The 25,368-nt window shown below is 41.2% G+C and overlaps 1 protein-coding gene and 1 long non-coding RNA gene across 2 annotated transcripts in view; one reads left to right on the top strand and one right to left on the bottom strand.

The window, feature by feature from the left end:
* The window catches only part of rap1ab (RAP1A, member of RAS oncogene family b), a 39,970-nt gene extending 21,338 nt beyond the window's left edge, over window positions 1–18,632 (top strand). The window contains exons 4-8 of the mRNA XM_052111331.1: window positions 4–60; window positions 1,814–1,954; window positions 8,895–9,038; window positions 9,148–9,266; window positions 17,545–18,632. Coding sequence (XP_051967291.1) covers window positions 4–60; window positions 1,814–1,954; window positions 8,895–9,038; window positions 9,148–9,237 — 432 coding nt within the window. The 3' untranslated portion in view covers window positions 9,238–9,266; window positions 17,545–18,632. The remainder of the gene's footprint in view (window positions 1–3; window positions 61–1,813; window positions 1,955–8,894; window positions 9,039–9,147; window positions 9,267–17,544) is intronic.
* LOC127632634 (uncharacterized) lies at window positions 1–25,368 on the bottom strand. Its single transcript, XR_007969124.1, has 3 exons — window positions 25,191–25,368; window positions 22,133–22,292; window positions 1–137 (listed from the first exon to the last, which is right to left on the bottom strand). It is a non-coding gene; the product is annotated as an uncharacterized LOC127632634 (long non-coding RNA).

Here is a 25,368-nt window from a genome sequence, read left to right on the forward strand (position 1 = left end):
CAGCAAGTGGAGGTGGATGGCCAGCAGTGCATGTTAGAGATCCTGGACACAGCAGGAACAGTAAGTGCTGTCAGCCTCCCTATCGTTTCCACACCTCCATGTCTCTGAGGGACTAGCCAACAACAGCTGGCAGCATACTGCAGGAAGATCAGAGGACAAATAACAAATTCACATCCTTCTTTTGATGTTGTCTGAGTTTAGAGTTAAAGTAATGAACAAGACACACATTCTTAAACACAACAAGTAATCTTGATTTGCTTTTTTTGAAAACAAGATGAGAACAGGAGCTTTTAAAAAATTAAAAGTAGATCAAATAAATAATGCTCTAAATTCAAAGTCTTCTGAAGCCATGTCATTGCTTTGTGTGAGGAGCAGACTATAATTTAAATAGTTACTAACTAGGTTTGTAACAATTCACTCATCTCACAATTCTGTTCTATTCACGATTCTTAAAACTAAGCCCAAATCAACAAAAGTTAAGATTGATTTTTATTATTACTTTAAAAACATATGCTAAACAATTCCTTTCTTTTAAAATGTAGAAAAAATTACTGTTCTTAAAAGTGCTAAATGATCCATCAGAGATGTACTAGGACTAAAAATCAGCCAAGCTGACCAATTGGAAGTTATAATTCTGCTTTGCTGAAAATATGGAATAATGTTAGATACTGTACATATGCTGCTTATGCACTGTCACTGATTACATACATTTAAAATATTTTTTATTAAAATTGTATTTTTCTAAAATAGTATTGTCTCTAAATAATCTTTTCAAAAATACATATTTAATGGAAGTGCATGCTTATCCAGTTGAAGTCAAATCAGACATTACATTTGACATTAGAATTATATTCCCTCATTGCATTTTTACACATATTATTCGCCTTATAGTAGAATAATATGGCACTATCATTAAACCTCTGTAAACTTTCATTTTCTCTCATGGAGTCGGAGCAGATCACTTGCGCTTTAGATGGACATTCGATCCCTCGTGCTGAAAAGGCGCATCTCTCTCATGCTCAATACCTGTGGCTTTGTGCAATCATATTTTAGAGCTCCTTGTGTGCAATGAATGAAGCGATTTCAATTTGTAGGCTTATGACATTGCATGTTTTGAACAGAAAAGGTGCTTAAAAACAAAGTCCAATCGCCACGATGTGCATCATTGCATTTACAAACCACGATATATTGATCCACATTAAACGATTACGCCTCAATTATTCACAAACAATATATATACCTTTGCTCCCTGACATAAGGCATCTGCTGCTCAATGCTAGCAAACATGACATTAGTCATCTTTTGAAGTTTGTTAGAGTTTTGTCACCGCACTTTAAATCGCAAGTCATTTATAACATTTTACAAATGAGCCACAGTGGCTTCAACTTCCATTTTTTTTTTTTCTATGTTGTATCTATTTCTCCAGAAATGATAACTTTGTGGTTTAAAACACATGGGATAGTAACACTGCTTAAATTGCAAATTGCAAACCTGGCAATTGGTTCTCACATGTCTTGTCATTGATGTCAAATCTGGCGCAATTCATTTTCAAACTTGTATTTTTTTAATTCATAAGCACAAATGAAATAGTGGAGGGGAACATTTGAATAATAATAAGAGAACTAGAACTTTTGGGTGAACTACTCCTTTAAGTGGTTTTTAGACAACACCCCTCTTAAAAATGGCACTTTCATGGTAAAAGCACTGCCATGCAAGGCCTCCAGTGTCTTAATGCTTTAACACAGATATTTGGTGGTGGTGGTGGTGACAAAGACACTCATCAATGGCTTTTTGTGTTTTTCTTCCCCTTAAGGAACAGTTCACTGCCATGAGGGACCTGTACATGAAAAACGGTCAGGGCTTTGCTCTTGTGTACTCCATCACAGCACAGTCCACATTTAATGACCTGCAGGATTTACGAGAGCAGATTCTACGAGTAAAGGACACAGAGGATGTAAGTGTGGGGAAAAAGACTTGTTCAGTGGTCATAGATGCATGTACAGATAGCACTTAATGGACTTGGTTCAACAAATTGCCATCTTACTGAAGCCATTATGTGTCTTTCATCATAAGGCAAATACACCTAATAGCTGCCTACACGGGGTTTTAATGATCTGTCTCTTTGCTCTCTCTGCCAATAACATTTTAGAACATCAAATGTGTATACAACCTTTCTGTAATAGCTTGTTGGATCAGCGTTTTCCTTTTTTTTTCTTTTTTTTTTTTTCAATCATTGTTTTGACTCCAATCATTGAAATGTATATATAGATTGAGCTGATTTACGGAAATTAATCATAATACACCAACTCTAATGACATTTTTGATTTTTACATTTAAATCAAAGTATACAACAAACAAACTTATTAACACACTAATACACATAAGTTGACACACAAGGAGTGATTGAAACACTTTAGGAAGCTACATTAACCAAATAAAACACTTAATGGATTATTTTCTTTTCTAATGTAACCATTTTATATTGCCAGCAAAATCATTGCAAAGATTCAGTCTATCGTCCAGCCCGAAACCATAGCAAAAGTCATGTGCTGATAAAACAAGCCTGTCATCCCATGCGTCTTAACCTTTTTCATGCAGCGGCCCATCCTTAGCCCTCACCCAGAGTCCCTGCTCTGTTTCAGTGAAGGAATGCAGTGTGTGTGTGTGTGTGTGTGTGTGTGTGTGTTAGAATGGAGTGTGACGTGCAGGCCCGGAGGTTTGCAGCCTTGAGCAGTTAACAACTGGAATATGTTTTGATTGGCCTTACAACTCTTGCCTCTCGTCCTCTTCTGTTATGCTGTATCTGCGGTGTGGACGGTCGATAAATCCTGATCCCCAGCAATGGTTCAAACCCATTGACACTGGCAAGCATGAATTGTATTTGTGTGGAGGTCGTGTAGATAGTTTGAGTTAATTTGAGGCCAACTGTTCACTGGGAAAGTATGAGAGAACTCTTGAGTCTCTTTCCACCCTTTTTTTTAACAAACCTTATTGACTCTGATGTGGGTTATACAAGTAACTCATCACCATTAAGTGTGCCTGTGGGTCAGTTTGATATTGCTGTATGTCGTCATTGTGCATTATTTCTGCATCCTTGGCCCTGTTCTTTGATGCTTTTAGTTTTATGCTGACTTTAGACATTCCTGGTTCTGTTTCTTTACAGAGGCCTGTACTAAAATACCTGCCCCCACCACCACCTCCTCCCGGTTTGTTTAGATTTAAAACATTTTCCATTTGGCCAGTCCAAACATTGCAGGCTCATGGTGTTAGAAGAGAGGTCCAGTGAGAGAGGGGCTCTGTGTGCTCTTCATTGCTGTGAGGCCACAGAAGGAAAAGGAAAACCTACAGCATCCTGCATCTTTCCATTCATTTTTACACCACTCTTCTCTATTTGACAGTCATGAAACAAATTTCACTAGCTTTAGAGGAACACCTTGAAAATGCCACTCTGTTGGGTTGAAAGTGACCCTGAACTGACACCAAATTGCTTTTTACATTTGCATACAGCCTCTGATTGAAAAGAAATCTTGTCAACACCTCAAATGAATGTGCAGAAATGTTCTTTTAAATACACGTGATGCAGATGTAAACGGATATTTTCGTCTGATTGCATAGTTTGAAGGACTGTCAAAATAGATTTTCCGATGCATAGGGATCTCTATATAAATTCTTAAATCCTAAAATCGTTCTTTAAATTTATGCGGCAACCCTCTACAGTGCATATTGACCAAATTGAACAGCATGCTTCTAAAAATGTCTGATTAACCACTGGCTTGTAAATGTTCAGATTTCACTCACAAAAAAAAAAGTTCTGTGCAGAGATCCTTTCACAACGCATAGAGAGTAAAATTTAGTTTCAGTCATTTTGGGTAATGCGTGTCCAATAATGAGCTCGCAACTCATTCATCATTGAGTAATGTCTCTCTTAACATCCTTTCTATTCTTTACAGTAAGTTTTTGATCAAAAAAAAAAAAAAATCTTTTAACTTTAATCACACATAGAATGGTTGAAGACATTCGACGACTCTTTCGTTACTGTGCGCTTAACCAAAATCAGAGAAACTCACTGAACTGCCAGTTCATAAAGAGAGAGTACCAGTTTTTAGCATATGTTCTAAAAATCATTGTTAATACAATAAACCTGTAACAAGAATTATATATGCAATATAGTACATATATATTGATGGAATAGAAATCATTTTTTTTTTTTTACCTTTTTAAAAGCTAAAATGTGATAATTTTCATCAAATATAATTAGTAAAATTCATGTTTTTATAATGTACCTAGTCAGGTAATCTGCATAATTAACAGAATTAGCTGAGAGAATGTCTTTTATATGTAGTATACCAATATGAATAAAAAAATGGAATCGAACAAATCGAGAGTTTGTGAATTGTAATCATATCAAATAATGAAATCTGTTTCAATGCCCAGTCCAAAGAGTAAAAGATATGTATGCAATTCATTCAGAATCTGCTGTTGGACTGCTTTAAATTCGGATTGACCTATCTAGTATTAGTGTTGCTCATATGCTAGTGTGTTGTTCATTAACCCATTTAGAGTGCCCTATCTGAAACCTTAGTTGCTTTATATGATTAATCCCACTTTTATTTATCCATACATGCAGTCAGGCTACTCCACAGTGCAACCAGGGAATGATAACCATTACAAACATTCAAATAGGAAGTTGATGTTATCCTCTAGGTGCTGTTCACAAGCGTGCATATCAAATCAAGAACTAATCTATAAAACAGAACTTCATACTGAAGTTGTTGAACCTTTCCAGGCCCTGTCAGTATAGCCTCAATACCTGCAAATCAATGTCATTAGCTACATGTCAGTCATAGTTTTTTATATTGACGGAGAAAGACTTCCATGCATGGCTGCCTCCAAATGTGCTGCCTCCAGGACTTTGTTTCCACAGGACCCTTGAGAGAACTGAATTGCATCCACTTGCCTGTTCCACTGTGATTCAGTTTGGCAAATGGCTGTTAATCCATCTTTTATGTTAAACATGCATCTGACATTTAACGTGAAAGATGAATCTATAAGCACTCCATGTTCAGGCCATTGTCTACTATTCACATGCTAGTGGACACACCTGTGGACTGCATTGTGTGAAGACCGCTCCTACGATCAATTGTGTTTTCATTGGCAGGTGATTAGGAGAGCCTTAGCAATCAATACTTGGTTAACTATAGCCACTGGACTATTGACATTCCATGTCTGTGAAATCTCATTCCAGATTAATCTATGTGATGCCAATTTCCAAGTCCGATAATCAAATCCTAATGTATTTAAATCCTTTCTAACATGTAGTTACGGTACTCCCCAAGCAGAGCTTTCTGGAAGGAGAAATTTATAGAGGAACTAAATCCCTGAAGAGACATTTCCCTCTTGCATTCACACCTGCAACCGGAACTCCTGTGGTGACATAATCTAGTGTTGACCGTTTTTCTTCTCGGGGGTTGCACAAATACTACATTTTAATAGCTACTGATTAATTACTATTGATTTTGGGCCCATTAGTCAAGTCGAATTCAACTAGTCATGATGTCATTCCATGCCTAAAATCCCATTCCTCCTACCCATACAATCACACAGTACACAAAAGGTAAATCTGTTTGCCACAATGTAATGATTTTTAGCTAGTTATATGTAATGAAAAATCAACATAGTTTGATTTCAGACATTAGTATGTTGTTAGGCATTAGATGCATGTACTAGTTTGACTATTGAAAATGATTACCGACGGCCTGAGTTTTGTTTTGTATGTAAACAGCATAATGGTTATTTATTCAATGCCATATCTCATCGTAAGAACATTTTCATTACAGGGTTGCTGCGGATCCTTAAAAAGACTTAAAATGTCTTGAATTCAGCTTTCCTAAATTTAAATAAAATTATACAACAATTAATTTGTATTTTAAAGAGGTCTTAAATTTGGGGGTGTAAAGACAGGAATCGGGATATGACCTAATGTGATTATCAAACTTCAAAAGAATAACATTTAATTAAATAAATGCATGCGCTGCATCCTTCAAAGTGAAAATGCGGCACTGTTGTATTTTCTCCAAGCACGTGGGGGCTTGTGAGTGTTTTCAGCTGTTACAGAGCCGTTCACAATCATTAAGCTATATTGGAAATATATGACAAGCTATCACTAAAGATCTGTTGATGATGATGATTTAGTGTTGATGAAATATGACAATGTTTACTTTTAATTGTTTATTTTGTAAGATTATTGTAGGAGTGCACATTTGATATCCCTTATTTGTTTGAATGAGCAGATGGAAGCAAAGAAGTGCAAACAATTCAAAGTAGGAGTGCACATTTTATATCCCTTATTTGTTTGAATTAGCAGATGGAAGCAAAGAAGCGCAAACAATTCAAAATAAGAGTCCCTGGTGTTTTTCAAAATTAAAGTGCCTTTAAGGTTAAATGTTCCACGCTATGAATCAATGGTTTGTTTTGGTTTGGGGATACGGTATTCATTTTATTTGTTCAGTTCTTGAAAAAGGTCTTGAGTCTTAAATTTGATTTTAAAACTCTGCTGCAACACTTTTAGAAATGTGGGTAACACTTTACAATAAGGTTCCATTTGTTAGCATTAGTTAATTAACATTACATTTACAGCATATTTATTAATCTTGGTTAATGTTAATATCAACAAATAAGTTTTTAAAATCAAAAGTTTTATATGATAACTTAAGTTAATGCACTATGAACTAACAATGAACAATTGTATTTTTATAAGCTAACATTTAACAAAGATTAATAAATGCTGAAAAATGTATATTGTTCATTGTTAGTTTATGATAGCTAATACTCTGCCTGCCCCCAAAAAATTGCCGTTTGGATATAAGCCAGTGTTATGATCTGGGGTTGCTTCAATTGGTCCGTTCTAAGCTCAGCTTTTTTTCTCTCCTGATTCCGATATCTTAAAGCTCAGTATTGGACTATCCTGGTCCGATACCAGTTGTTTTTTTTTTTGTTTTTTTTTCGTTACCGGTTTAGAATATCTATACATTATTGTGTGGAACTAATTGGGGGAACTCCATAATATGTTAAGAATCACAAACCTCTAACTACAGATTATTTTAATATTTAAGAAAAACTTAAACTCCTACTGGATAGTGTAGCAGCAAAATTAACAGTAATTCGGAACTAAGTGTTCAGTTGAAAATGCAGGGTTTTTTTTTATTTTTTATTATTTTTATCTGGATTTTAAAGAATTCAGAATGTTTTTTTTGTTCAATTTAATTACAAGATACAAGTTCATTTTTCATTCACACATTTTTTGGAACCCATTCAACTTAAATTTATTTATAATTTGTAAATTATTATTATTACTTTTAGAATTTTAAATACAACATTCATATTTCTCCATCATGCACCTTTAACTTTAAAACCCTCTGGCTTTTATTTTGACATTCTGAATTCTCCAGGAAGTTCTGTATGTGCTTGTTTGTAGGCAAGTTCACAGTAGTTTAATTTGTTTCTTATTCAAATGTAAAATGCACATCCGGTGCCATTCTAAATTCATATTATAAGTGAACTGAACTATTGAGTATCTACATCTGAGATGTTGTTTGTGAGAAGCACTCAAATATTGTGCACCATGTGAATTCTAAAAATAGCCACGTGTGTGTGTGTGTCAACAGAGCAGCGCCATTCACTGGTGCTGCTCGTGCATTTCATATATTTACTTATTAAACACAGCCTTTTGTGATTCACAGAGTTATCGCACGTCTTCAAGTGGCTTTGTATAAAACGTTCATCATATGAACTACTTTAATGGCGTTTGGAGCTTGACAGTAACAAACATGAGTACTAACACAAAGTATTGGATTTGGATCTTGCTCGTCGGACGGATACTCGATCCATCTAAAAACATCAGTATCACAGTTGATACTGATTCGAGGTATCTGATTTGTGCCATCCCTAGCGAGTCTGCTGACTACCTGAATGTACTGAATGACCATGTTATCCCATCAATGGATATTATTTCTTCCCTGACGGCATGGGCATATTCCAGGACGACGATGCCAGGATTCATCAGGCTCAAATTGTGAAAGAGTGGTTCAGAGAGCATGAGGAATCATTTTCACACATGAATTGACCACCACAGATTCCTGACCTTAAACACATTGAAAGTCTTTGGGATGTGCTGGAGTAGTTCAACTCTCCTGTCTTCAATACAAGATCTCTGCCAGAAATGAATGCAACTGGATGAAAATAAATGCTGTGACATTGCATAAGGTTGTCTGAACTATTCCACAATGAATACGTACTGTAATCCAAGCTAAAGGCTGTCCAATGAAAGATCAGAGTATACAACTTTTTTTGGACATGCAGTGTACATTTAATGTTAACAAAATGGAACCTTATTGTAAAGTGTTAACGATGTGTGTAACAACAGGTAGGCATACGTTGAGCTGTAGCTTTGCTAAAAGTTACAGTAATTAAGTATCTTAAACATTTAGCTTAGACTGGACTACCTGTAGTTGTAGGCGGTTTCCCCTCTTCTTGCAACAGCTTGTTCAGATGAAAACAGGCGACAATCTGGATGCTTTCTGTCATGTATTGATCTTGCTAGATAAAGTATATAACTGAAATTCTAAGTATACTGTAATACCGGTGGAAATGGGGACCTTTTTCTTTTTACTGAATGAAGCAACTGCTGCTTGTCTCAATGTGCATTGTTTATTGTCCAATATCGCAGACTCTCCTGTAAATTGGCTGTAATTTATAATGGCCTTATATTGTTGACATATGTTTCATAACCCTTCATTTGACCTTTTTGTCCTTCATTGAACATATGATCCACTTAATTGATAAATCACCTAATGACCAGTGTATATTTAATTTTCTCTGTCCATTTCTGGCTTTAGGTACCAATGATTCTGGTGGGTAATAAGTGTGATCTGGAGGACGAGAGGGTGGTGGGGAAGGAACAGGGTCAGAATCTGGCCCGACAGTGGAACAACTGTGCCTTTCTAGAGTCCTCTGCAAAATCAAAGATCAATGTCCTCGATGTGAGCATGTCTGCTTTCTTTACTTAAACAAGTGAACTTATTCAAAGTTTCAGTACTTTAATGTTCATGTGAGTCTGTGTGATTGGTTTCATGTGGTTTCACATTGCAGATCTTCTATGACTTGGTCAGACAGATTAACAGGAAAACGCCAGTGGAAAAGAAGAAAGCAAAAAAGAAATCCAACTGTGTCCTACTGTAGATACCATCCCAGCAGCAGCTCTGAGCCAGGTCTGACCTGCACAATCATTTGTCATTCATTTACAAGTGTGCATCTAGTTTATGGTGCTTTGTTTGGTCAGTAAGACTTTCCCATTTGAAGTGAGTTTATATAAAGTTATTGTATCAGCGACCATTTACACCTGGTATTAACATTCATCTGGGAGATCTGATCAGAAGTAAACAATGCTAAATACAAGTTGTAAATAAGGTCCTATTTAGATTCCCTCACTGAAACCACATTCTGAGGTACTCAGAAACGCTAATGATATGACACCCAGATTTGATGCGTGCTGACCTGTCTGCTGACAGTCAGTGCACCAAAACCAGTTATGTGGTTAAAGTGGTAGTTCCCCCAAAATGAATCTCAAATCAGCAATCACATATGTTCATCTAGCCTCTGTTTACAAAGAAAAACAAATGTTAAACTGGATGGTTGCTAAAGCGTTCTGTGTGAACAGCCCATTAGGTGGAGGTCTCTGGCCGTGACCTCTTGCTCTCTTATCAGTATTTCTCGGATTAAGCAGTGGGTTTTTAAAATGTTTGTTTAGAAAGGGAGTTCAATTTTGAAATGTGTCTCGATCACTTTCTGTTTCATTCTGTTGTGCTTAGTCTTTTTGAACAGCCCCTGGGTTCATAGTCTGAGCAGATTTACCACAGAGTTCTGCCAAATACCACTAGCGTTTTGCAGTCGCTGGTTTTTATGAACCACTGAAAAGAACTCAAAAGTACCTTCGTTTTGGCCATATTTAGTTAAAAATGACATCACACCCGTTCGTTCTTTGATTTTGTATGAAGTGTGTCTGGGCCTTAAGTCTCTGTCCACTTCTCTTTCATTTTATGGAAAAAAGATGCAATGCAATTGAATAGTGACTGAGGCTAACATTCTCTCTAAAATCTCGTTTTGTGTTCTACTGAAGAAAGTGACATGAATTTTGAAAAATATGAGGGTGAGTAAATGATGACAAGCATTTCGTCTTTGGGTGAACTACCACAATAAATAGGTTAATGTGTTGTCATGTAGTTGATGGATAAATGATGCCCTCTACTGTTCAGCCTGAAGTATAGGTCTCTGCAGAACAATAATTGGCGTTTCTCAATCTGTGGGTGTTTTCAAATCAGGATGGGCATTTCTGAACCATCCAATGAATGTTGGGAATCTCAGTGTATTAGGCAAATCGTGTAAAACCATTGAAATATGCTCATCCCAGATTGAAAATGCCCACTGATTGGAAAATGCCTATTTTTGTACTGCAGAGACACAAGTCACATCAGCCTGGTTAATTCACCTGTTCTCTTACGAGAGGTTCTCTCGTATTGCGTAAGCATGCTACGGGAAAGATTCATCTTTTCTGAGATATTGAAGCCAAAAAATTATCCTTAATTTTGTATCCATTGTCAACGCAGTGCGGCAGCTGCAGACCTTGAGCGGGCTAGCTAGCGAGCTCATTGGTTGCTCTGCGGCAACTGCTGCAGCCTATAGACGAGCTTGGGCTAACTCGCATCCAATGAGAGGCGTCCGCGCTCACTGCATCAAAGCCCGCCAAAAAGGGCGTGACTAGAGTGCATATAAGCGTAGTTCAGTAGGCTGGAACCCTGATTTTCATCTCTTCAGCGAAGCTCTTCGCATCACTGAACCGGAAGCCGCGTCGCCGTTCGAGGGGCATCAAGCAAGCGTGGACAGCGCTCGAAGAAGCCGGCCGTCTTCGCCACCTTCAGCCGTCCTGCGAGCTACGCCATCTGGCGACGTATCCTTTTTAAAAGCAAGCTAGTTCTTAAAGAACTTCACAAAAGAGTACGAGCGTCTTTTTTAAGATGCCTCGCTTGCGCCTCATGCCGCGCTCCTCTCAGCACCGGAGACCGCCACGTCATCTGCGCTCTCTGCCTGGGACTGGGGCATGCAGAGCTCGCCCTGCGCCCGGCGGATGCGTTCTCTGCGAGGAGCTGCCGATGTCGACCCTGCGGGCTCGACTTCAGCGCTCAGGACCGAAGCCGCCGCGCCTTCCGTTCAGCCACGCAGAAAAAAGCGCCGCTCTCAAAGGCTGCCGGAAACAGTGGTAGAAGCGATTTCCTCGCGGAGCCCATCCCTCGAGCATCGCCTTCACCCTCCCGCCCACCGGGACCGCGCAGTTGCCGCCGGCGGCTGCTCTGCTGCCATTTCGACGACGAAGCGGAGGATAAGGGCTGTTCCATCATGGCTTCGGACGAGGAGTGGTCAGGCTCACGCGCCTCCTCCTCAGCCCAGGAATCCAGCAGGACCTGCGCCGGGTCGAAGGGAACTAACACGCCTCCTCACACAGGCCGTCGACCGCCTCGGGCTCGAGTGGTCACCGCCCCTTGAGCAGGCACCCAACAGACTTGGCGGCTGCTTTCTACAGAGCCGCTGCCGCTCAGCACCGCTACCGGGCCGCTCCCTTCCTGCGGAACTCCACGCCGAGCTTTCCAAATCATGGAGCGTGCCTTTCTCGGCCAGGGTCCGATCCCACGTCTCCACCTCTCTTGCTCGGTGGACGGCGCCACTGAGAAGGGCTACGCTTCCATCCCTCCGGTCGAGGATGCGGTAGCAGCACACCTTTGCCTGCCCTCCGTGAGATGGCGGTCTAAACCAGTGGTCCCGTCTAAGGCCTGCAGAACAACTTTCGCCTGTGTTGGCCGCGCCTATTCCGCCGCCGGCCAAGCTGCATCTGCTCTGCACTCTATGGCCGTCCTACAGATCCTCCAAGCGGACCTTCTGCGGGAGTGGGATGAGGAAAGCAGGCATCCAGAGGCGGTTGCAGACATACGGAGTGCTACGGACCTCGCCCTCCACGCTACCAAAGCAGCAGCCCAAGCTATAGGGAAGTGCATGGCCGTGCTGACTGTGACCAAGAGACATCTGTGGCTAACGCTAGCCGACATGTGAGAAGCAGAGCGCTCTACGTTCCTCAACGCACCGCTCTCTCCATCCGGTCTCTTCGGCTCCGCGGTGAGTGGTATCATTGACCGGTTTTCAGAGGTCCAAAAAGCCACACAAGCCTTCTGCCTCGTCGCGCTAGCTCCTCTGCAGGGAGCCCACGTGAGCCTCCTGCACGAGCCTCTTCACAGCGCCCAGCTCAACAAAGCCAGACTTCTCAGCGTCGACAGGGCGGCCGCCCTCGATCGCGCTCAGACAGCCGCCGCAGACCGCCGCCCCCCCCCCACGGGCCTCGGACTACAATTGCGCTGAAACCTGAACAACCGAAGTCCTCCTAGCTTTGTTGACAAAACGACGGATCAGTCCCGCTGCGGCCGGACCACCGTCAAAGCTTCGCCCCCTGTCAGTCCCCTTCCTTCAGGCTACTACAGTGGTACATTCAGCAGCCAACAAGCCGGTGTTAGCGCCCGCTTGCCTGCGCTCAAACGCCGTTTTCACGGCGACCCAAATAAATCTGGTAAAGAGCAAGCATGCCATATGTGTAGAAAATGTGCCCACAATCCAGTGTTCACCCCTACACACAAGCATTACACATCCCGTGGCCCTATCACGGCACACTCACATAAAGCGGTTCACGAACCGCTCGAGTGTTAGGGTTAATAACGCACCCGCGAATCCGTGAGCGCCCATTCTCTGGCAGCTCTGTCACACGACCAGCCTTATGTGTAGAAAATGTGCCCACAATCCAGTGTTCACCTCTCCACACAAGCATTACACGTTCCGTGTCCCCATCAGAGCACACTCAAAAGCGGTTACTGAACCACTCGAGTGTTAGTCAATAAATGCGCTCACGAATACGTCGCGGCGCCCATTCTCTGCCGGCTCTGTCACACGGCCAGCAAACACTTCTCTGTATGTAAGTCCCGTGCCTGTGACTATGCTTGCGTATCACTTAACAGGCGTGACTCTTTCCCCATTCACCTCAATCGGAAGTTACTCACAGAACAGCCTGTCCATGCTGTCTGCGAGCAGTCCAGCATAAGCACAGTAAGCGGCTCACACATTCTGTTCAGCGGCTGTGTGCGGCAATCTGAGCGATTTGGCCACTCACCCTCTAACATTACGCTTCAAAGCGTGGGAAGATATTCCAGGGATATCCGAATGGGTGTTAAGCACAATAAAACAGGGCTATTTGCTACAGTTCGATCGCCGTCCTCCTCGCCACTGTGAACACAGAAGCAGCGTGCATGCTTCGTTCAGAAATAGCAAACCTTCTGTGCAAAAGGGCCGTAGAGAGTGCCGCCTCCCTGAGCAAGTCGGGGTTTTACAGCCGTTATTTTCTTGTCCCCAAGAAAGGCGGCAGCCTCAGACCAATATTAGATCTCAGGGTTTTTGAACAAAGCGCTTGCAAAAGACCGTTCAAAATGCTTACAACCAGCAAACTCCTCGCGCATATGCGCCAGGGGACTGGTTTATTTCTCTCGATCTGAAAGATGCATACTTTCAGATTCAGATAAATCCCGTCACAGGCCATTCTTGAGATTCAGCCGGCGGCCAGGTTTATCAATACACCGTCCTTCCGTTCGGCCTGTCCTTAGCACCCGTACTTTCACGAAGTGCATGGGCCTGGCGCTCGCACCCCTCGCGAGTCAGGGTTTCGCAATTCTGAACTATTTGGGCGATTGGCTGATTTTGGCACAATCACATACGGAGCTTCTGTCTCACAGGACAGTTCTCAGTCATCTGAACAGTTTGGGCCTTGCAGTCAATTGAACCAAGAGCTCACTACAGCCCAGTCAGACAATTTCCTTCCTTGGAATAGAACTAGACTCAGTGGCAATGGCGGCTCAGCTTATCTACAAAGCGGCGCACGTGTGCAGCGACTAGCAGCGTCATTTCAGATGAACAGCCTCACACCTCTGAAGAAGTTTCAGAGAGTGCTAGGCTACATGGCCTCAGCCACAGCAGTACTTCAACTGGGTTTACTGCGCATCGCCCACTTCAGCATTGGCTAAACACCCGGCGTCTCGCCGGGCTTGGAGCCACAGGCCGCCAGCCAATCAGAGTGACTCAGACCTGTATTTCAGCTCTGCAGCCCTGGACAGTGGCGAGTGGTATCAGCGGGGAGTGATGATGGGAGCTGTATCTCGCCGAAAAGTCATCTCGACAGGCGGCGTCCAACACGGGTTGGAGCGCGGTCTCGCGAGGGCTCTCCGGTTTTTGGCCTATGGTCAGTTCAGGAAAAGCTCCTTCACATAAATTGTCTGGAAATGATAGCATTCGAGTGCGTGCTGCGTCGCTTCCTCCCGATCATTCAGGGTCACCACGTCCTGCTCGCTTCGGACAACAGGTCTGTGGTATCCTATCTAAACCGTCAGGCGGTGTCAGATCCAGGAACCTCTTCCATCTGGCCAAACGCATACTGAGTTGGTCCCAGCGCCACCTGCGCTCGCTGAGAGCGACGCGCGTGCTAGGCCACCTGAGCGGCGGCCCAGACAGACTGTCCAGAGACAATATTCCCCAGGGGAATGGTCCCTGCAGCTCAAACAGTCCAGGCGTTATGGCGCATATTCGGCAGAGCAGAGTTAGACCTCTTTGCGTCAGAAGAGAACTCTCACTGCCCAATATTTTTCTCAAAGCGAGGGCAGCTGGCCCAGGACTGGCCCAACCGCCCGCTTCGCCTTCCCTCCCGATCAGCTATTGCCACAGGTAATGCAGAGGATCAGGAAGCAGCGCCACTCGGTGCTCCTCATAGCCCAGCTGGGAGAATCAAACATGGTTCCGGAGCTTACGCGGCTGTCACTGACAGCGCCGTGGCCCATCCCAGTGAGAGCAGATCTCCTCTCGCAAGCTCGCTGAGCGATCTGGCATCCCCACCCAGAGCTGGGCGCTACACGCGTGGGTGATCAACGACTACCCGTCGCTTTGCCAGAAGGAGTAATAAACACCATCATACACGCTAGAGCCCCCTCCACGAGAAGACTATGCATCAAAAGACTATGCAACAGAAGACTATGCATCAAAGTGTTTTCAAAATGGTGCACCGACAGAGACCTGGACCCACGGACATGTGGGGTGTCGCCGCTGCTCATGTTTTTACAAGAGCTGCTGGATAAGGGCAGATCCCCATCCACGCTCAAAGTGTACGTGGCGGCATTCGCTGAACCCCTGCACGGCCAGTCACAGGGTAAAAACGAGCTGGTCATCCGCTTCCTCGGGAGCTGGAAGGATGAACCCTCCGCACCCCCCATCGGTTCCTATCTGGGACCTTTCTATAGTTCTCGAAGCTGTGAAAGCCCCCCTTTCGAACCGCTTCAATCCGTGGATGTGAAACACCTCTCACTTAAAACCGTTTTTCTAACTGCCCTATCATCAGTTAAACGGGTGGGAGACCTTCACGCGCTATCTGTCAGCTGCGTGTCTTGAGTTTGGACCAAGTGACTCCAAGGTCATTTTAAAGCCTAGACACGGCTACGTCCCCAAGGTGGTCGGTACTCCTTTCAGAGCACAGATCATTTCCTTGTCGGCGCTACCAGCATCTGATAGCGAGCGGCGCCAAATCTCCTTTGCCCAGTCAGAGCACTGAGATTGTATACTGCGCGCTCCGCATCTTTCAGAAGCTCCGAGCAGCTTTTCGTTTCGATTCGGAGGCGCACCAAAGGTCTCGCCGCCTCGAAACAGACACTGTCCAGATGGATAGTGGGCGCTATTGCTGCAGCGTGCGGCGTCAAAAGACCTACCATGCCCGCTAGGCATTAAGGCTCACTCCACTAGAGGCATGGCCTCCTCGTGGGCATGGTCCAGCGGGATTTCCATTCACGACATGTGTGGCAGCGGGCTGGGCTTCCCCCTCCACCTTTGTCAGATTTTACAATCTGGAAGTACCTGCTCTGCAGGCTAAACTGCTAGCGGTTTAATACGCTACAGCTCCCTGGTGAGCTGCATTAATGGGACACAGTCCACACAGACCCGGCACCGCCCGCTCTGTCTATGTGCTTATGTACTACACACACACTGGCCCGCACTCTTGCCGGCCAAATATTAATTCCCCACTCATAAGGGCTCCCGGGTCCCCCTTAATTCCCTGGGGCTCATGCAGTGGATGCTTGGCGCGCCGGCGTTGACAAAGGGTTCCGTAGCGTAAGCTAGCTTACGCATATCTGAGAGAACCTCTCGTGAAGAGAACGAATCGGTTACTAACGTAACCTCGGTTCTCTCTAAATGAGGAAGCAGTATTGCGTAACCGGCCGTGCTTCAGCGCCACGGCGATTTTTTTTTTTTTTCGCTTCATTCAATGAAAACCAGGGTTCCAGCCTCACGAACTACGCTTATATGCACTCTAGTCACGCCCTTTTTGGCGGGCTTTGATGCAGTGAGCGCTGGACGCCTCTCATTGGATCGCGAGTTAAGCCCAAGCTCGTCTATAGGCTGCAGCAGTTGCCGCAGAACAACCAATGAGCTCGCTAGCTAGCCCGCTCAAGGTCTGCAGCTGCCGCACTGCGTTGACAATGGATACAAAATTAAGGATAATTTTTTGGCTTCAATATCTCAGAAAAGATTAATCTTTCCCGTAGCGTAAGCTAGCTTACGCAATACTCGTTCCCTCATCTAGAGAGAACCGAGGTTACGTTAGTAACCAATTCGTTTTCACTTGTTTTTGAACATCTTTTTCTTGTGGTGTCAAGACAACTTGTTAAAGGCGTTCCAGCATTTTAGGAGTGGTGAATTCTCAGGGCCAGCAAAGCCTTCTAAATATTTTCTCATTCACCTTTTGCCTTTTTGATTTTAATTGCTTTCCACAATTAATTAATCTTCAAACAAAAACCAAAAAATGAAAAGTTTATCCAATCAGAATTTATTCCTCGTTGCTTATAAGCGAAGCTTGACTGTTTCAAATCGCAAAAAGCTGTGCTTGTTAGCCGAAGCTGTGCGTGAGTCTGAGCTCTGCCCCGTTAGGCCTTCAGATTTCAATTGAAATCCTCAATGGTGCAAATTAATGGGCATCTAATTTCAGATTGTCAGATTCGTCACCCAATCAGGTTGATTAATTTGTTATCGGTGGGTGTAGTCTTTTAGATAACTCCCAGTCAAGGCTTTCTTGCTGGCTTTGAGTGACGCCTTAAGCAATGTACGTAATTCGAAAGCGAAGAGCACAAGAGGTGAGATCAAGACAGAGACGGCTGTCATCACTCACTCACCGTTATCACCTCTTCCATTTTAGTGTCTGTCGATGTGAATAGATGCCGTATTTGCTTGCACATTTACTGTAAAAAAAAATCTCCAGTAAAGGGCATCAGTCTGTTGCAGTCAAGATTGTGTTGTACCATGTAGATATAACTCTGCAATATGAGGTTTTAGATCAGTGTGTTTATATTTATGAATGTTTTTCCTCTCTAGAATGCTGTAATGAAGAACTGTTAGATTGTTTGGATCATGCCAGCATTCCCATCCTCAGTGAGTGAATCAGTGGAACAGCTGACTAACTCAAAAAGCACCGGACATACCAAGCAAGAACAGCAGTCAAACATTTCTATATTTGCCCTTCATGTTGGCAGAAAAATCTGAGGAAAAAAACTTCAGTAGAGCTGAGGACAACTCAACATTTCCCCGACCCGCTACATGGCTAAGAATTTGAACCTCATTATTAACATAGTAGTGAAAATTAGCCTCCGAAAACTAAAAAAAACTAAAACATTTTCAGTAGCTTAACCAAATGAAGCTTAGGAGATAATAAATACCTTGGGATTCATCATCTGTCTTTCACTTCCTTTCAACACCAAAACTAACATGTGCGCTGAAAATCTCATGGCAATATTTTAAATCCTTCAAGTTTTTCTAAAAACCCATGGATACATCTCTTCAGACCGTCATGAACGAAACGAAGACATGTTCCACCAAGAAGGAGAAAATCACTGAAGTTGCACCACAAATGTCTGTTTTTAAATGATTAAAAAAGCGTTTTCCTATAAACTCTTGAACTCAGTGATTTCTAATGGCCCCATCATCTATTGAGAAGGCAGAAAGAGAAATCAGAGTTGAACGTTAATTTTCGCATAACGTTCAAGGACATGAAGGATGACAACAAACAATATCCAGTTATCGGTGAACAGAATGACCATCTTTACGTGTAGATGTTGTAAATGAAGTTAATCATAACTTGTACTTCCATTCTTGATACAATGTTTAAATGTATATAAATATTGTTTTGCTGACAATTATGGACATGTTCAACAACACATACTGCCCCCTTCCCCAATGTGATTTTATTTTGTATGCAGTCACTTGGTTTTCCTAGCTCATATATCATAATCTAATTCATTCTGTTTCATAAAGACAGTTTCATAAAGCAGGTCTTTTATAGTGTAAAAAGTGTGGGGAGAGCGACCGATTTCTGTCTCTTGACACTGAAATATATTGTACTAAACCAACTATTTCCTCATGTGTTTTTTCTGTCAAAATATGTTCTGGCTTTTAAGATTATTAAATTTTAGTACATTTTCATTATTTTTACCAGTTTGTTTTATTGGTCTGTCATCTTTGAGATTTAGTTGTGTCAAGGTTATTTCTCAGAGTAATGTAACATGATCTTAAACCATAATCCCTCTGAAAAAAACTGCAATCGTCCATTGAATTAATTTGACTGTTGGCATATTCTGATGTCTAAACTTCTTTCCCCAAAGGGAAACTTTTAAATACCCTAGACATGTTTCCAAGTAGATGCAACCCAAAAACCACATGACAGACAGTCAACAACACACTGCAACAGGCAAGGGTGACTTGAGTCTTAATCTGGTTCAAGTTTTCTTTTAGTTTGTAGTCTAAATGTTTTAGGGGAGATTCCGGGTTAAAGGTCCATTGATTCAGCTCTTACTATGCAAAAAAAAAAAATGTAAGCATCAAATATCCTTCTATATCATGACAAGCTGGGCAGCTGAACCACAGAACTCTCACTTCGGCTAACAAAAACACTGGTAATATGAAATAAGGACCACAGGTATTGTTACAGTTTTCATGTATAACATTTGAGTAATGTAACTGAGCAATATATATATATATAGCACCTTTATTCTCCGCAGTACTCTTGGGACAGCTGTAATAAGGAGCAAAGAGACTGTGGAGCTATAGTCTTGCTATGAGAAGACCATTGCATCCTAACTGGGTTGTAACTGATAAAATGTTGTTGGACAGTTTTGGACTTCCTGAGACTTCACAGTGAAGAACGCCTTATGAGAAATCAACTGCATATTGTAATTTCTGAGCTCCGTGGTTGACCTACCCATTCAATTCAATCTCACAACTTAACAAAAATTAAAATTCTCTCATCATTTACTCACCCTCATGCCATCCTCTCTGATGGTCCATACAATTCAATCTCACAACTTAATAATTCACCCAAAAATGTAAATTCCCTCATCATTTACTCACCCGCATGCCATGCCAAATGTGTGACTTTCTTCTGTAGAACTCAAATGAAGATTTATAAAAAAAAAAAAAAATCTTCTCTCTGATAGTCCATACAATGTAAGTGAATGGGTGCCAAATTTTTGAAGCTCCAAAATGCACATAAGGGCAACATAAAAGTACTCCAGACAACTCTGTTGGTTAAATATAAAGTGATTAATATCTTCTGAAGCGATATGATGGGTGTGGGTGAGAAACAGATCAATATTTAAGTCCTTTTCCCTTCACTTCCCCCTACTGGGCAGGGAGGTGAATTTATGATAAATTAAAAAAAAGACTTCAATATTTATTGTTTCTCACCCACACCCATCATATTTTTTTTTTTTTTTTTTTAGAAGTTATGGATTTAACCAATGTAGTCATATGGATTATTTTTTGCTCCCTTTATGTAGATATTGGAGCTTAAAAGTTTTGGCACCCATTCACTTGTATTGTGAGGACCTACAGAGCTGTAATATTTGTGTTTGCAGAAGAAAGTAAGTCATAACCTCCTGGCATCCCAGATGTGCGAGTAAATCACAGGAGAATTTTCTTTTTTGGTGAACGGTCACTTCAAAATGAACATTGAAACCCCTTTTCATGGCTGATGTTTATGATTCATGACATTGCCCTCTGCTGGGTTTTAATGTGGCTGTGTCTCAGGACTTCAATCTGGAAAAAGATCATAAAACAATGCCTTCAAAATGCTTTGCTGAGCTCTTGCTGGGAAGGCATAGTTTCAGTGTTGAGACAGTCACTCTCATTAACAGCACATTAGTGCATTTATCTTTAAAGTTTACACAAAAATGGAGAGGGACTTTGTCATGTACAGTGGAACAGATTTCTATATGAATGCATGATGGAAACTTCTTAATTTGTGCATAAGAGTTAATAAAAAAGGGTTTAACAGATTTGCAGCTTGTTTGAAAAAGAAATGGTGTTTAAGGTTTTGAAAAAATTATTATTTTTTAATTGGTTTAATGGTTTAATATTTTGGGCTGCTAGAAAACTGTAGCTTTAATGTTGGATTATTGGATTGGATGGTCCTTTTTATAGCTGAAATGCTCAATGATCTTTTGCAGCAGGTTTTGTCTTGCATCTTCTGTGAGATGTCAGATATGTCCAAAGAGCTTCATTTATCATTGATGTTCTTGAAAACAATAGGAGATTAAAATTAGACTCACTAGTATTTGTAGCTGTTTGGAAGGCCTTTCTCTGAAATTCTCAATGTAGAATTAACAGCATAAACATTTTATCATGGTTACTCTCTGTTGAAATTATTTGTATGAGCCAGTGAGTTTAATATTGTAACACAAAGACAACTCACATGGTTGAGACTTGATCTAGTGCACAGTGAGTGTAGCAAAAATAGTGCATATTCACTTCCTTCTGATCGAAGAAATGATCGGCTAGTGTAGATGTATTATGTATTGATCACTGTTGTCATTTGAAAGGCTGCTTGTTTCAGCTTAATGCTTGAATCTTATGTGCAGAAAAAAGGTATTGTTGCTGTCTTAACTGTTGTTAAAGCCTTTGCTCTGTAAACAAGTGCTTTTTACATCAGTGGAGTTTTGAAACAAAGGACACAAATTCAGAGTACCGATTGTTTAGGTTAACCGTAGTAATCTTCTGAGCTACAGACAATATGCAAAAGAGCCTGCTCTTTATAAACTGGGATTGGCCCTCTGTGCGTGACGTAGTCGAGCTCTTTGTTACGTGTCTTGTTCCATCCCCCCACAAGACCTCCTCCGCAAGAGCTGCTCCGTCCCCAGCAAAGTCCACGTAAAGACTACACGTGCAGTCAATGTGGGCAGCCCAGAAAAAAAAGAGTTTGGGCACACCAGGTCGGGAGGCTTTTTCTACTGTGCCACAGCAGAGGGAAAGACTGTGGAAGAGTGGCAAGAGAGAAGACATGATGGAAATCCTTCACTATAAATAGTTATTTATTTGTTAATGTGGGATTTATATATAAATATCCTGTTTTTATTTACTTGTTTTTTTTTTTATTATTTTCTTTTGGTTGTTCTTTATTTTTTACTTTTATTTGCCTTTTAATTAAAGAGTCCTAAATTATTGTTGTTTATTTTATTCTTTAGTTTATCTGCCTTCATAAAGGTCATGTAAACTGTCTTACCCATTTATTTTATTTGTATTGCTCATTTTTGCCCCTATTTATTCATTAGCATTTTATTGTTCCTATTTTTTTTAACTAAATTGTTATACACATTTTTGTGAACCTTGATTCATTTAATAGCAATTCTACCCTTAAAAACAACTTTAAGACACAGTCTGTTTCTTTTCAGTTTTATGTATTAAATAGTTCACACCACAAACAAAATATAGAAAATATATAAATAAAAATAATTATCCCATGTTTGCTCTTAGACAAGACATATTAAATCACAAGATCACATATTATAGTACAGATTAAAAATAGCATTTTCCAGTATTATATCAAAAGAACTGATATCATTTATAAAGGTTTGTACTGCAGAGCTGGATTCGAACCCACGTCTCTATGACGGGCAGCTCTACCTCGACTTACCAGCGCTCAGGCACGGGTCCCCCTCGCCTCATTGGCTGCTCGATGAATTGTTTCAGGGGTGCGCGTTGTTCCCATTCGCCGAGAGCTGCCTCGCCTCCTATTGGCAGTGGCGCCCCCAGAAAATTTTAATAGGGTTGGCCAGTGGAGGCCACAGCAAAATCTTGGGGTGGCACCAAAAACAAACAAAAAATTCAGTGTAATGTGTGTTATACTTGTTTACATTTGTCTCTCGGCTCTTGACTGATATATCTATGATAAATCAAGAAGAGAACACAAAGCTTGATTTTAAATGAACTACTACAACAACAACTACTACTAATAACAACAATAATATAATAATAGCCCCTCTCCACAGTAATTATTAATTAAAAAGTCTGTAGACATTTCTATTTAGACTCTTCCAGCTCTACAACTAGCCTAAACAATATCAGAATATGAATATCATGACTCATAATTCAATGTAAATAATACAACTTTAACAACTTAAATACAGTATTTTTTTAATATTTGTTGAAATGCCATTTTTGATGAATGAACGATATTAATACAGATACTGATGTCTATGAAATTGCTTTTTTAAAACATTAATGATAGACATTCAACATTACAGTATAACTGAAAGCTATATCAATTTCAACATTTATTAGGCTATTATTAAGTGAACTGAAAACAATCTTCACATAACCATTAGAATAAATGTGGTTTACCTGTGGCCTTCCTACCAGTCTAACAGATAGGAAATATATAGAAATTGAATAAAGTTATCAAACATTCTGCCCTGCATAAATAAATTATATATAGATTGATTCTTATTAAAGCTACAATTTTCTGATACTTTGTTCTTTTATTAACATTAATAGAGATTGCTAATGTGACGTCATCGTGACGTATTACCAGTGGTGAACGCAAAGCATTTTGGGAATCCGCGGCACAAACAGCAGGCGCCAGACTTGATTGCATGGAGGGAAGAACGCAGTGTTCAAGATGCCGTCTACCTGCTGTGTTATAAACTGCAATAGTCGTTCTCACGATAGAAGTGGCATAAAGCTTAAGAACGGAAAATCCTTTTATCGTTTTCCAGCGTGGAAAAATAATAGTACAAGCCATGTTTCAGAGGTGACAAAAAGTGCGAAGAATGGCATGGATAGCAGCAGTAAGGAGGCCCAAGATTACCTTCGATAACACTCCACCACACATGATGGTGTGTTCGAAGCATTTTCACAACATTTACAATTACTCTCTGTAACTTTATGTTGTGGGCAAATAAACCAGCGTGTTTGACGTTAGGCCAATGTTAACTGTTAACTAGCATGAAATGGCTAGATAATGAGCTTAAGTTACCAATGTACTAAAGCGTAACGTTAATCGGTTTTAAATTTTGTACATCTAGGCTACATATCAATTTATTTGGTGACTGTGTTTGCAGGCAAACCTGCCTATGAAATGTTGGAGTGTGATCCTGACTGGGCCTGGGATATGTGGTGCCTTGTGAGGGGGAGGATAAGACTTTGCTGGATAAAATTGTGGTTGTGTGCTGTGCTTTGACCAATATGTGTCCAAGTATTGTTGCGAAGCCGTCGTGTTAGAATTATACACCATGCTCACATCTAATATGTAAACATTTATGTTCTTTTTTTCAAAAGATTTTGTAATGTCACTTCTCACATGTAATGATTTTTAGCCATCTCTGTAAATAAAATACACAAAGACTGAATGAAATTCTGCCTCCTTTATCTGTATTAAGGAAGAATTGTGCAAAATCAGTTTGGATTGCAATACACAATTACATAACTTAAATGGTAGTAACAACCAACTTAATTTCAGTTTCTTTACATATTTAACATGTAAATACATTTAGATGAAGACATTTATAAAGAGTCCATAGAAAAGATAACTGGAAATGTATGAGGTAGGTTGTGGGTGATAAGTCACAGACATGCGCAAGCATCGCATTGCCATAACTCTTCTCTGGCTGGTGCGCTGCTGAATCCCACACAACCTAAATGGAACCACTGTATAGGACAGTTCTGATTATCACAAGCAACCATGTCTGCAAACATTCAGGCTGTGTGCAAAAGCACCACAACACAGCCTTTTCAGGTTGACCTCCCCTGACCAGTCACTATGCTCGTAAGAATCCAGTCCTTTGATTCCCTTTATTTTCTCGTCATACCTCGTCTTTGCATTAGGATGTAGTTTTAGGCGGTATGGTCCGACAATGTTTTCTATAGCCCGCTGCATTTTGTAGGATTATATTCTGTTTTTCACGCAAATTTTTTTATTATTTTCATGCCACTAGCCTGCTATGCGATGCCAGCCCATGTAAACGGGCCAAACATACCCATAATTCTTTGCGTTCTGATGACGTTGCCGCCCAGTTGGTCACATGTCTTAGCAATCTCTATAACATCACAGCAACTGGTTTATTAGGCTACTGTGACTTTAAGATCTGCCGCTGCCTAACATGGCATCTCATTTTCTCACAACTCTTTACGTTCATTTAAGACGTTATTTAACTCGATAAAGACCGCTCTTGTGAGAATACTCGACAAAACCGACATTTTGACATAATTATGTGTGTTATTGTTCAAGTGCGAAAGAGAACTCGATTCTGGTGGGGTGTTTGTTTGTGTATTTGTGCGTGTGTCATCAAGACATAGCATCCATTTAACATTAACAAGAGTAACCTAAACAGTCTATTTAACTTCACCTGCTGGCCCAGGACCCATCACTGATTCTGCCTGCTCACTGGCTTGCTGCTCTGCCTGGACATTATCTTCAAATGTGTTCTCCTTATTCCTCAGACCTACACTCCCCTGTGCTACATTTCTTCTTAAAAAGATTTGAGATGCTTGTCGACTTTCTCTTCATCCTCTGCAAATTGATATAGCACAGTGTGACTAGTCATAGCTAGTAAACTAACTTTGCAGCTTATCAGCGCTAGCGTTAATTTCAGCTAATGTTAATTCAACACTGTAAAAACTTTACTGAGGAAAAGTGAACTTAGAACATACATTCATGTCTTCACTATAAGTCACTACTGTTATGGCATACATACCCGTTGCGTTTGTCGTCTCTCCTAAAAGTGTAGATGCTCTCCTATGGTGGAATCAGTCAGTCAGTCCTGCTTCTTGCGCTGACTGAGCAGCCAACGGCGGGAATGGAGAGGGGGAGGGGCAGTGAAACTCTGGTGGTGGCGCGGGCGCCAATCAATCTACAATCTTTTTTGTAGCTGC

This window comes from Xyrauchen texanus, chromosome 39, assembly GCF_025860055.1.
Source record: "Xyrauchen texanus isolate HMW12.3.18 chromosome 39, RBS_HiC_50CHRs, whole genome shotgun sequence".
Taxonomy (NCBI): domain Eukaryota; kingdom Metazoa; phylum Chordata; class Actinopteri; order Cypriniformes; family Catostomidae; genus Xyrauchen; species Xyrauchen texanus.